Source organism: Schistocerca cancellata, chromosome 10 (assembly GCF_023864275.1).
Source record: "Schistocerca cancellata isolate TAMUIC-IGC-003103 chromosome 10, iqSchCanc2.1, whole genome shotgun sequence".
Taxonomy (NCBI): domain Eukaryota; kingdom Metazoa; phylum Arthropoda; class Insecta; order Orthoptera; family Acrididae; genus Schistocerca; species Schistocerca cancellata.
The window spans coordinates 19,912,485-19,925,910 of record NC_064635.1 but is presented as its reverse complement, the minus strand read 5'-3'; the positions used below and the strand labels follow the sequence as shown (position 1 = coordinate 19,925,910).

The 13,426-nt window shown below is 39.8% G+C and overlaps 1 protein-coding gene across 2 annotated transcripts in view; it reads left to right on the top strand.

The window, feature by feature from the left end:
- LOC126106439 (uncharacterized) overlaps nt 1-13,426 on the top strand; it is a 69,101-nt gene that overhangs the window by 36,187 nt on the left and 19,488 nt on the right. For both annotated transcript variants that reach the window (XM_049912720.1, XM_049912719.1), the window contains exon 4: nt 6,861-7,051. In XM_049912720.1, the coding sequence (XP_049768677.1) occupies nt 6,861-7,051 (191 nt within the window). The remainder of the gene's footprint in view (nt 1-6,860; nt 7,052-13,426) is intronic.

Genomic DNA, 13,426 nt, shown 5'->3' with positions numbered 1-13,426 from the left:
TTTCTGTCAGATGAGGATGTGCAGCATGCAATTAAGAATTTCTTCACACAGCAGGACACAGTGTGAAAACAGATATCTTCAACCAGGTGCATCGATGGGTCAGTGTTTGAGGTGATTTTTCCTGATCGGCATACCAGTCCTAGACTGTCGGACTTCTGAACAGAAATTTTTTGATCGCCCCTTATGAAAACTGATTTTTATTTAAATAATTATTGTCACTCGAGTTGGAAATTTGTTGTAGTATTTCACTATGCACACTGTTCTCATTGTGTGTGGCTGATTAGTGCTGGGGCCTTGTGATAGCAAGTCAGTTAAGGCAGGAAATCCAGTAACATTAATGACAATCTGAATTGATCAGTGTTACTACTTTCAGTGGTGGGTTAATGATCTGTCTGTTTCACTTGCTTCTGTTTCTCTTAATGTTTGCACATGGTTCGCTTCGGTATTCTTTATATTTTTAGAAAAAAAAAAAATTAGAACACACTCAGTAAAGCTGTCATCAAACTAAATATCACTGGAACACCACAATGCTTTGCCAGGCAAAATCCTAATGAAGGTGGTATGTTATTACATTCTTCAGTTTTTTGAACTGGTTTACCCAGCCAGTTGTAGGGTACCTACAGTTTAACTTGGACTAGCACTGTGCAACACTCTATTTATCACAGTAACAAACATTGCCAGTCATGAGAGAAGTCATAAGTAGGAGTGACTGGGGATCAAATTCTGGACCTTCGGATCTGTAATCTGGCACTGCAGAACTGAGCCACCATACCACACATACTCATTTAAGTTTCCACTTGATCAAAATAAGCATTTAAGTTATGTGACAGCATATTATTTTTGACTTGACATGTATGGGGACATAGCAACAATATGTATCATCTCAGTGACCAATACAGTCTAATATTCTGTTTTAAGCTGATAAGAGTTCTTTGTGTGTATTGTTTTCTCTAAGAGCATCTTCTGGGCAGTGTTAAACTGCTGCTGGGTGTGTATCAAAAGATGATTCCTTGGTCTACCAGTTCCTGTGTCCTGGGCCATTCCCATCCAAGTGGTCTCATTTTTGGAAATAGGCCATCTTGTAAATCTTGCACTCTCTTAAGCAAAGTATGGATAATTTGAAGCAAAATCAGCTGAAAAAATAATCGAAAAAACTGTGAAGTTCAGTTTCTTGTAACTCTGAAAGAAACTGAGGGATAAACCTGATCATTGCATGTTATAAGTTTCCAATTCAATGACCAAGAATATAAAATTTTATTCTGTTACTATTCTCCAATAGTTAACAGATTGAGGACAAAATTGATGATTTTTAGAAAAACGTCAAAAATGTGTTTTTTGGCCCACTTTTACAGAAAAGTCTTCTCCAAATGCTTTTAAATCGTTTCCATTAGACAGACTGTCCTAAAACATCTAAAAACTAGATTTGGTTCTGCAATGTGAACATATAAAGCCTTCCAGAATGAAATTTCCACTTTGCAGTGGAGTGTCCACTGATACGAAACTTCCTGGGAGATTAAAATTGTGTGCCGGACTGAGACTCGAACTCATGACCCTTGCATTTTGAGTCTTTCACCAGTGTGCCACATAAACTGCAGACTATGCTAATACAAAGTATGCTTTAACTCAAACTGGATTTAAACTAGCATATCACTAGCACAGTAAAAGGACATACTAGTAATTCTCTACAACATGAACCCATTCCGAAAATGTCGGCAACACTGCCTTTTTTGAAGTTTTTAGAGTTATTTGGATGATTTGTCATTTCCTAGTCATAGACTTGTGTTATTGCCTTCCCCATATCACACAATTGTAGAAATTAAAAAAAAGATGATGATGATGATCATCATCATCATCATTTAAGACTGATTATGCCTTTCAGCGTTCAGTCTGGAGCATAGCCCCCCTTATACGGTTCCTCCATGATCCCCTATTCAGTGCTAACATTGGTGCCAGATTTAAATTGAGTACCAGGAGAGTTTAATTCAAAAACACTGACTTTTAAAATTTTTCCCGTATATACAATCTATTTTCATATATTATCAGTTTAAACCATATGTGGTATTTCAAATAGCATTTGACTGTTCAAAAGTAAATCTACATGTAATACACATACTACCTGATGGTGAATCGGTGTACACAAAAATTCATAACAGGTTTATATCAATTGAGCTGTCGCATGAAGCAGAGATTTGAAGAAGCTGATTCATGCTGCCATGTGAGAGATGAGGAGGGAAGGTGAAATTTGTTGCTTTGAGATCAGGCATGAAGTACTGATCAGCTACTGTGGTAGAAATAACTCACAGAAGTAATAAGTTTCAAAGCACTTTATAGAGTCACTCTTTTTCGATTTAGTACAATACCTGAAATTAAATGAAACCTATTGCAACACTTATTGTAACAGTTGATAGTTCACTGTTGTTGGCAGCAGTCGAAAACAAGATTTCAGAATCATGAAGACTACAGACTTGTATTGATATGTATTAAACAGATCTATGGGGTCGAACGATTGCTTAATGGTGACAGACTGACATAATGTTATGAGTGAAGTTTCACCATGGGGTAATTCGCGATTGCATTAATACAATTATCAGCATTGAGCAATTATTCACCCCACAAATGTACTCGCCTGTTTTTATTTTCTCCTTGTCGCAGCCCAATGTTTATAATAGTTTTTCTTGCTTTACCCTTTGTCAACGGAATTATAAGACATCGCTAACCTCGGTGTAGCTTCTTCATTCATTTTTCTGCTTACACATCAACACAAATCACCTGCAAACAAGTGACTGTTCACAGTCTAATGGCTACTTAACTGCGAAGCCGCACTATGTTGGATTGCAGTCAGTAGTTCCAAGCAGCGCAAAGTACATGGTCCAAGGAACCGAGAAAACCACTTTCTTTCAAATGTTTTTGCGTATTTGCCAGTTCTTTCACTTTTAAGCAGTTGAATAAAGGTAGAAAACCCACTAATGACATAAAAAAATAAAATCTGCAACTGTGGAAACCATCAAATAGAAGATCCCACTCTTGGAAATCAGAGTTGGTGACACTGTGTGTCCAACGACATATGGATAAACAATAAAGAATGAACAGAACAAAATTGAAGTACGACTTTAAACAAATTCATGTCAACAATTTATTTATATTAGTTTTTTCACCTTGAGGATGTTAAAGTCTCAATGTCGAAATCGTGTACAAGTACAACACAATATCAAAAGCCTTATGAGCTTCTGTTTTCAGGGGTTGCTCCTGATCCCAAAAACAGTACATATGCTATTTTTACATGGTGCAAGAAAGTGATCAGCATTTCCAGCCAGGGAAAAGTGCTTTGGAAAGTCACGCCAAGAACGTGAAGTACCAGAGTTTCAGTGCATATTTGCAGAAGTCACTGCCACTTACATTCACGCAATTTTCCAAATCTTCAACTACAGTTTTCAACACAATCAGTCATACATCACTCCGAAGTATTTTTATTAATACTTTGAAGGAGGGAATTGTGAATTTTGTCCCAATTTTGAGAAAATGTATAAGCAGATTTTAACCTGGAAGTACAATTTATTAAGCTAGTACAGATTATTTATGGTTTTTTAATAAGAGTTCCAGTATCAAATAAGGCAGTGTATTCCGAGCCACAGATCATTCTGTAGAATACCGTACAGTGCAATCCTGTTTATTATCGGATGATGATACATGAGCGGAAATTTTATGGGTTTTGGGCACTGTCAAGAGTTATTTGTCAGTTTGGATCCCAGCAGATTTTGTAGAATTATTCCCTTTGTTATTTATGCATAGTCAAAGTGCAAAGAAAATGCAACTGCAAAAATCAGAAGTTTTTTTACAACACTGTAAATGGGTTGGCCTAGTACATGACCTCATTGACAAATCTGAAATGATTGTTCTAAAATTTGAAGAGAGTGTGAATACTGTATCTCAGAAGATCCAGATGGATTTGTGTGTATGATTTTGGGACCAGACAAATCATTTATAACAATTTCTTTGCTTCCACTTTTTCTGAAACATATAATGGCAAATGATTGACTCGTAAGTGTAAAAAAACTGATTTGGAAAACCTAAAAAAAGTTATGCAGTTACCAGTGGATGGGCCAAACATTAATTTAGAACTTTTAAATATATTTGTCAGATACTGCTTGAATTAGGCAATCCAATCCTTGTTATTATAAAGTCGAGTGGTAGATCCTGAATTAGCACTCTTGGGAGTGAGGAATATAAGAAGTTTGTTTTCTTGAATAACACACTCAATTAACAGGCATGGGAAACATTATACATGAATGTAGATCAGTCCCTCAAATATCAGAATAGGTGTGATGGGAAAACTGCATAACTACGTAAAAAATTCATGGGTAAGGGTTAGTTGTGCAAAAGCTGCTGCTGTATACGGCATCACTGGTTTGTGCATAATTACAACTTTAACAGCCCTGTTAACACTACCATTCACATATGGCAGATGACAGCTGCCTGATACTACAGTGGTCCTCATGGCAGAAGTGAAGTGCCATCAAGAAAAAGTGCAGGACAGTTATTGTCACTGTGGTTGTGGGTGTGGTGCCGGTACCGGAAAATGATCTTGTCTGCTTGGTGCTTCAGCTGGAAGTGCCTCTTGGAAGTTGTAGGTGGGCGTGGTGCAATAAAGAGAGAAGGTTGTGGTTTTGCCATTTGCCACAGTGTCTAGTGTCCATGTAACTCTCCTTAAAATGCCCGTTGGATCAGTATAAGGAGGCTGTAATGGTGGTTTCATGCTGTCCATACAAAATCATTATGTGCAACTAATTGTCCAAATCATTTAGCACATAATTTAATGGTATGTCATGTCTAGAGACTTGCGAGGGATGCAAGCTATATGGTGCCACAAATGTTGTATAAAGTCTAGATGATCATGAGGTGGTGATTGCAGAGAATTTGCATCAATAAATTCTCCCAGGAGACCAAATGCTTTGCCATCAACCGGTTTTTCTGCTGAGGAATCCGTGTGTGGCTTGTAAGTATTCTGCAGACCAAGGAGGACTATCAGAAGAGCATTCGTCCAGGTGGTATCATGACACACAAGTGAAGCTTTGAGGGAATGATGCCATCGCTCAATCGTGCTGTTGCTTGCCAGACGATAGCTGGTGGCTTTATGGTGTCCATATCCACAGAACCTTGCAAAAACTCCCCACTTGTTCTAAACCTCCAGAAATGTCTCAGTTTAGCTGGTGAGTCTGTAGGTAGTGTACAAGGGGTGTACAGTATAACTGGCCATGTTTTACCCACCTGAGTTTTGTGATAATTAAGCTAGTCTGTCCTTCAACTGACTTCGTGAACCACAGTTTAGGAATTCTTCCTATCTGTTATGTGGAGATGCCCTCGAAGTTTTATATCCATTTGCAGAGTGTAGCAGTGCCGCTGGAGTCTGAAAGTGCAATACAACCGTCTAAGTTCTACATAATGAAGCAAGAAGTAGTTTTTGTGCAAATAATTTTTACACAAGATGCCATTATAGTGCATTTATTTAAGAGACGAAGTAAAATGCACTTGTCCACACTGTTTGTAAGCTAGCTGTTAATGGTACAACTTATTGTGAAAACAATTATTGTTGCCAAAGAGATTTTTATACACTTATTGAAATATTGTTAGTCTGATATTTGTGCGTGTTGGAGATAGCTGCATATAGTGTGTTCAAAAATTTCCCTTACAGACTTCTAGGATTCTAGGACTTGTAGATAGGAGTGAGTACACAATATTTTGAATATGAACCCACATCCAGAAACATACTGTTTCTGTGCTATAGCCGTTTGAAAAAATGTTTGCTAGGGAGGTATGCAGCAGTGTAGTCACAGTGGGAAATGGTTACGTCAGTCCGGCTGATGTCATTTGACATCTGTTCTACCTGTCTGACTAGTCTGAGCCCCATTCACATGTCTGTGAGTGTTAGAGCAAAGGACTGTGTACATGTTTCCAGAATACACTGACAAGAAACTCACATTAATGGAAGAGCTGCTTGTCACTTTTATCGAGATTGTTCTCTGCGATGTCCGACTCCCATTGCATACCCTTTCACCAGAATCCTACAACAGCTTTGTGGAAGGATACCTTCACTGTCAGCAGCGGACTACGATGCTCCGAGGAGACACTGCATACCCAAAGTGGAGGAGGCCGTACTACACCACATTGAAGAGAACTCATCAAAGTGCTTGCTATTAATGAGCAAAATTGTAAAAGGGTCACACTGCATCAATTATTTGTTTCCAAATGGTTGTAGCACAGAAATAGTAAGTTTCCAGACATCTAAGTGTTTGTCTTTTTGTGTTGATTCTGGCCTGTGGCCTGTGATTTTAGTCTGACTTTTTAGTGTGTTTCTCGGTGGTTGCCTTTTCCTTTTTTGTCTCTATGGTCGGCCAACCACTGTCACACTCTGTGTGATTTTAATTCCTTTTGTCTGGTCTCTGTCTGTCTTTCTTGTCCTGTGTTGTCTGTTGTCTTTTCCATTGTTCGTTTTTCTTCTGTGTGGGTGTTTTTAAGTTTTGGAAAAAGAGACCGATGACTGTAGCAGTCTGGTCCCTTTAATCCCACAAACCAACCAACCAACCAACCAGACAGACATAAGTTCCATTTTGAAATCTACTCTCTCCCCTCTACAAGTACTAGAAGTTTGTAACGGGAATTTCCAAACATCCTCTACATGCAATGCAAAATATTCATTTACTTGTAGTGCCCGTAAAATGCTGTCAACATTAATTTATTCTCACTGGGTAAATAAAAACTGTAGCTGTTCCTTTTTTATTTTCAAATAACTGTTTCTAATTTTTATACAAAAATTGGTTTCCAGTCCAGCATCTTAAATAATCCCATAACTTTCTGCAAATTAGATCGGGAGAAGATGTTGGCAGCAGACGGTGGAGCCAAGTTGATGAACTTTGTGTGCCTGCTGGGTGACCTGTACCACAAGGTGGTGCTGAGGAATGGGCTGCCGCTCCGAGTCCTGGCTGCCCCGCTGGCGACCTGCCTCGGCATGGTGCTTGGGCGCAGCGCTTCCAAGATTGAGATCTTCACGCAGCAGGTAGAGATTTGCTGCAGATTACTGATTTTAGCAGAAAATCGCTTGACAGTGGTGAAATTGAAACTTTTATGTAGCTGTGCATTAAAAATATGAGGATCAGCTTAAAGATTTTATAAATGGTACTGGAATTTAACATTACTATTGTTTTAAAATTTGTCTTTTGCTATTGTTAAAACAATGGCAGCTCAGGAATTGACTAAGTAGTTCAGTGAGTGTTTCAAGAAACAGTGGTGGAAGATGGGGAGAGATTGTGTGGAGGTTTTCATTGGGCATCCCCGCCCCCCCCCCCAACAATTCTTGTGAACGTCTAACTTGATAATAGTGCCTCAAATCGCTTCATGGCATTTTATGTAACCAGTTTCCCTCATAAATGTCCATTGGTATGCTGAATTTTCTCCTTGTTTTGAGTCTGTCATTGTTGAATTTCATGAAGAGTGACCAAAATTAGTTATTGTTCCAAAAAACGGGACATGGCGCGAGATAAAAGTATCCTTAGGCACTTTGAAGACAGCAGCATGTTTGTTTTTGTGTGAACGTTTAGTTGTGAGGTAAGTCTGGTCTAGGTGGATTCTGCTCAATTTAATCACAGCCCTGAAACAGGTTTTTGGCAATTGATGTAAGGAAATACTTAAAAATTCAACCAAGAAAATACAAAATTTTGTGTACAATGTGGCAACAGGAGATAAGACTTTGACATGTGGACAAGCCGGAAATTAAGCAGCAGTCCATGGTTTGGGTGTTCTGGGATGAAAGTTGTCACTTCGCAAAGCAGTTCTGAGAAAGTTGTTGGCTACACTGGAATTGTCACGACTGTTACTGTAGAAGATTGAAGAACAGTTAATGATGAGTGATGTACAAGAAGCCACTGATGAAATAGTGTGTCGTAGAATGGAAGTGTTACAGAAGTGCTAAGCACATTTATGCAAATGTTTTCCCCAAGTTTCTTACAGGGCCTACATAAATTCATTGAAGGAAGCCGTGTTCCCTACATTGATGCTTGTTGTTGGAAATAAAGTTCTTCAGTCTATGTAAGTAACATGAGCAATGAATTTCACCACTTGGTTAATATCCAGTGTGACTAAAAATATATCTAAAATTTTTGTTTTCATGTTGAACGCCTATTTTTAATTATACTTTCTCATTGCACAAAGGTGAAACATTATAAAGGAATACACTTATAATCGTAATTCTTTGATTTTCTTTGTGTGTGTGTGTGTGTGTGTGTGTGTGTGTGTGTGTGTGTGTGTGTGAGAGAGAGAGAGAGAGAGAGAGAGAGAGAGAGAGAGACAACGTTTTCAGTAAACTTGACACTTATCACAGGAAATGCTAGTAGCAGAGGTATATTGGTACAATTAGAGGTATATTGGTACAATTCGGCTGGTATTGATTAATTTAAGCTCGGTGTCAATTTCAGCAAACACGTACTTGTTTGCTGTAAGCAATGTAAAATATTATTTTGTAATTTGTACTGACAAGATTTCAGTTTCAACTTCACAGAATAATTTAATGCTTAAATAATCACTACCACTGTATGTCCCTCTGCTTTCCTCTCCCTCATAGTGTTAATGTCGAATGTGCAGTGTATCTGTGCTGTAAGTGCATCTCAAAAATATGTGTACTTGTCAATAGCTGTTTCACTTTATAATAAACTCTTTTGAAGTGCATTAGCCATCAGCCAACATTTTCATGGCTTCCCACCAACAATGTAAACTTGCACACGAAATTTATTGAGCATTAGGACACTTTTCATGATATGTTGTGCAGTGGAGGTTTTACTCTACTGGTAAGAAGCATTGTCTTTGCTGTACTGTTATTGAATTAAAAGGTTGTTTAAAGTACACACAGACTTAAAGAAGAGTGTATAATTTCTAATTCTGGAGAAGGCATGTGCTGAAGGTGTGAATATTACTGAGCCATCCCTACATTGATGCTTGTTGTTGGAAATAAAGTTCTTCAGTCTATGTAAGTAACATGAGCAATGAATTTCACCACTTGGTTAATATCCAGTGTGACTAAAAATATATCTAAAATTTTTGTTTTCATGTTGAACGCCTATTTTTAATTATACTTTCTCATTGCACAAAGGTGAAACATTATAAAGGAATACACTTATAATCGTAATTCTTTGATTTTCTTTGTGTGTGTGTGTGTGTGTGTGTGTGTGTGTGTGTGTGTGTGTGTGTGTGTGAGAGAGAGAGAGAGAGAGAGAGAGAGAGAGAGAGAGACAACGTTTTCAGTAAACTTGACACTTATCACAGGAAATGCTAGTAGCAGAGGTATATTGGTACAATTAGAGGTATATTGGTACAATTCGGCTGGTATTGATTAATTTAAGCTCGGTGTCAATTTCAGCAAACACGTACTTGTTTGCTGTAAGCAATGTAAAATATTATTTTGTAATTTGTACTGACAAGATTTCAGTTTCAACTTCACAGAATAATTTAATGCTTAAATAATCACTACCACTGTATGTCCCTCTGCTTTCCTCTCCCTCATAGTGTTAATGTCGAATGTGCAGTGTATCTGTGCTGTAAGTGCATCTCAAAAATATGTGTACTTGTCAATAGCTGTTTCACTTTATAATAAACTCTTTTGAAGTGCATTAGCCATCAGCCAACATTTTCATGGCTTCCCACCAACAATGTAAACTTGCACACGAAATTTATTGAGCATTAGGACACTTTTCATGATATGTTGTGCAGTGGAGGTTTTACTCTACTGGTAAGAAGCATTGTCTTTGCTGTACTGTTATTGAATTAAAAGGTTGTTTAAAGTACACACAGACTTAAAGAAGAGTGTATAATTTCTAATTCTGGAGAAGGCATGTGCTGAAGGTGTGAATATTACTGAGCCATAAATTTAGTAAGTCGTGGTTGCAGAATATTGGCACAGCTTATTTACAGAAGAATAGTATGAGATGGCTTCAGGTAAGATCAGTCTGGGCTTCAGAAAAATGTAGGGACATGCGACTTGATACTGACACTACAACTTACCTTAGAAGATAGGTTGAGGAAAGGGAAACATATGTTTATATCATTTGCAGACTCACAGCATTTGACGATGTTGACTGAAGTACACTCTTTGAAATTTTGAAGGTAGCAGGGATAAAATACGGGGAGCAAACAATTAAATGCAGCTTGCACAGAAAGTAAACTGTGGTTGTAAGAGTTGAGCATGAAAGGGAAGCAGTGGTTAACAAGGGAGTCGGACAGGGGTTGTAGATTGTCCCCATTTTTATTCTATCCTTACATTAAGTAGTAAATAAAATCGAGGAAAACTCGGGGAGAACAAATAAAAACTTGAGGTTTGCTGATGATATTGTACGAGGGCATGCTAAAAAGTAATGCCTCTCCAATTTCTTTATGTAAAAAGTTGTAAAGCTTTTTAACTAAAATAAATTTTATTAACATGGTACATCTTTATCCTTCATGTCTACATATTCAGCATAGTCACCCTGGCAACAAATGCATTTCTCTCACTGAGAGACTAGTTTGTTGATGTCTTCACTCTAGAATGGATGACTTTGTTGACAGAGCCACAACCTCACCTCTGCTTGCACCACTTCATCACTATGAAAGTGAGGTCCTTGAAGGTGTTCTCCAAGTTTTGGAAACATGTCAAGATCAGTTAGGGGCAACTCAGGACTGTATGGGGGATGATTGACGATAGCGAACCCAAGATGTCGGATTGTTTCAGATGTCGCAGCGCTTGTGTGTGGTCTGGTATTGTTATGCTGAAAGAGAGGGTGCTCCGTGGGTGAATGAATTCTTCGAATTCGTGCTTTCAGTTTTCTCCAGTTAGAAACTTGATTACAGCAAACTGTTTCTTATGCACCAAATAATCGAGTTACACACTGCCATGTTACATGCTACAATTCAGAATGGATAGTGTTTTGAAAGGCTGTTATAGAATGATTGGCGAGGAAAAACAAAACAAGGATAATGGAATGTAGTCAGTGTGTTACTTTTCATTGGGACCTCACCATTCAAACTGATGAGGAACTCCTGGGCAATCTGGAACAACAGGGCATTCATTTTGTTCGGTGTGTTCAGAAAGGCCAAAAGGATAGTTGCATCGATACCAGCATCTTCATTCTGGCATTTGAGGGGGACACCATCCCAGAGGTGGTCAGGATTAGGGTTGATTCATGTCACATGAAGCCGTATGTCCTGGCACATTTTTCTGCTGTAGACTGGACGCTCCTTGTGGTGAACGTGGATGCCCCCTCAATGAGGAGAGCTCCTGTGCTCCGCAGCCTGTCTGCGCTAATTGTTATGGAAGACTCATCTTGCGAACAAGGGGTCATCCGCTGCGTGGCGTTTTTCCTTCTGCCCGTCCAGACAGGAATATATCATCCTCTGCTGGCTTCCTATCAGCAGTACCAGGTTGACCCATGGTTTTTTAGTTCGTAACACATCACCCCTCCCTCCCATTTTTGTAGTTGCCGCTGCCTCCCTCATGGTGGTCCATATTTTGATGGACAGCCCCCCTTTTTAAGCCCTACACAGTAAATATGTCTTCCTACTCTCCTTGTTTGTCATGGTAACCCTCACATGGTTACATCAGTCCTTGGTTTTCTTCACGAAAGTGTTTCTTTCTCTCAGATTTAAGTACCTGAATTTCCTTCCAGAATTGGATTCCCTCGATTAGCACTGGGAGTAGTTTGGAAGGCCTCTGGCTATGCCTCAATGCTGGCCGTGTTCTCTTCCATCCCCCCTTTTCCTATGTTTCTTCTGGTCTTTTGTACCATTTTGTCTTCCCTTTTCTTGCTGCTTCTTCCTATGGTGGTGGCCCCGTTGTGCTGGGATCATGGTACAATGTGGAAATCAGGGTGCATCGGTGGTGGTGCTGGTGCCCCATCGCGAGTATCACCTTTGGAGAGCTCCCTGCTCTCGGCCTTCCCCTGCTTCACCCCCTCCTTTTCCCGTTCATTACTCTTCCTGCCTCCTGGTGTTCCTTCTGTCTGTTTGCCTATTTTACTTTCCTGTTGACTGGACTGTTCTGTTCGTGTTGCTCCTCCCTCAGTTTCTGTCACTTTACGTCATGGGACCAATGATCTCTCTGTTTGGTCCCCTCCTCTGCACCCCCTCCCCCCTCCATGCAATCGAGCAACAACAAACAAACCGTCTGATGAGCGGCTGAGGACGAACATTCCAGGCATACCACTGGTCAGAATTGGCACAAAAAGGCCGAGGGGGTGGGAGGTGGCATAAAGCGTGTCAGTGAAACCACCCCATTCCCTGGGGTTTTAATTCCCACAATTTTCACAGCATAAAACAACTGTTTGCAGTGTGATAAGTGACAGGAAGATGTTCTGCACAACCCTTGACCTGCTGACACATTCAGGTGTTTCAGCCCTTCTCTAAGGATGCTGTGGAGCTGCATCTCAATTGAATCTGATTGCTCCTATTTGGAACACAGTGTGATCACAATTTTTGCTCTCGTGTACAGGTTGGAACCGTTATGGACTGTGCAGTGAAATTTGAATGTGACCTGAAGCAGCTAATCGTGCTTGTGCTATTTCAGTGCTCCTGTTTTGTGTCCTATTGTTGCTTAATTATGGGGGTATGTGTCACTGACACACAATTGAATGAAACGATGAAGGGTCCCCTAAGACCAGTTTAGGAAAAGCTTATTTGGCACCTGCCCATCTGTATTGAGAATTTTAAAAATGCACATGTACAGACAGAACTCATGATGGGAGTACCAGGCAACTGCAGGCAGGCTACACTGCTGCTCTTCCGCTGCCACAATGCTGCTCTTCCTCCTGATAGATAATAGGCCATTCAGAATCAGTGTGTGGCGTAGGGGTTACCAGTCTGCGAGTGTCTAAGACGTGGTCACGGGTTCTGTCTGTACAGTTGTATGTCCTCAGTAAAGGTGGGCTGGTGTCACTGAGGGTTTTGCTGAACTGGGGGTCTTGGAGGAACTCTCTTCCATTTTATACAAGCACGTGTCAATGTTGCATGTGCCCCGCGACCATGTCACAGGACGACACAAAATAGTAGCGCTGAAAAAGCATGAGCACCCTTAGCTGCTTGTGCTTCCAATCTGTACACGAGAGCAAAAATTGTGGTCGTGCTGAGCTCCAAATGAGTGCAGTCACATTCGATGGGAATGCAGTCCCACAATGTCCTAAGAGAAGGGGTGAAATGTCTGAGATGTCAGCAGTGTGAGAGTTCATGAAGAATATTTTTGTGTTGCTAATCATACTGCGAATTGTCGTTTTTGACCACCAGATATGTGGGAATAAGTGCTCCAGAGAAAGGGGTGGTTTCATTGAAGCTCATTAATGCACCACCTACAATCTTTTCATGACAGTTCTGGAATGTTTTCATCAGCCATTCATAAGAAAACCGTGTGGTTTCAACACTG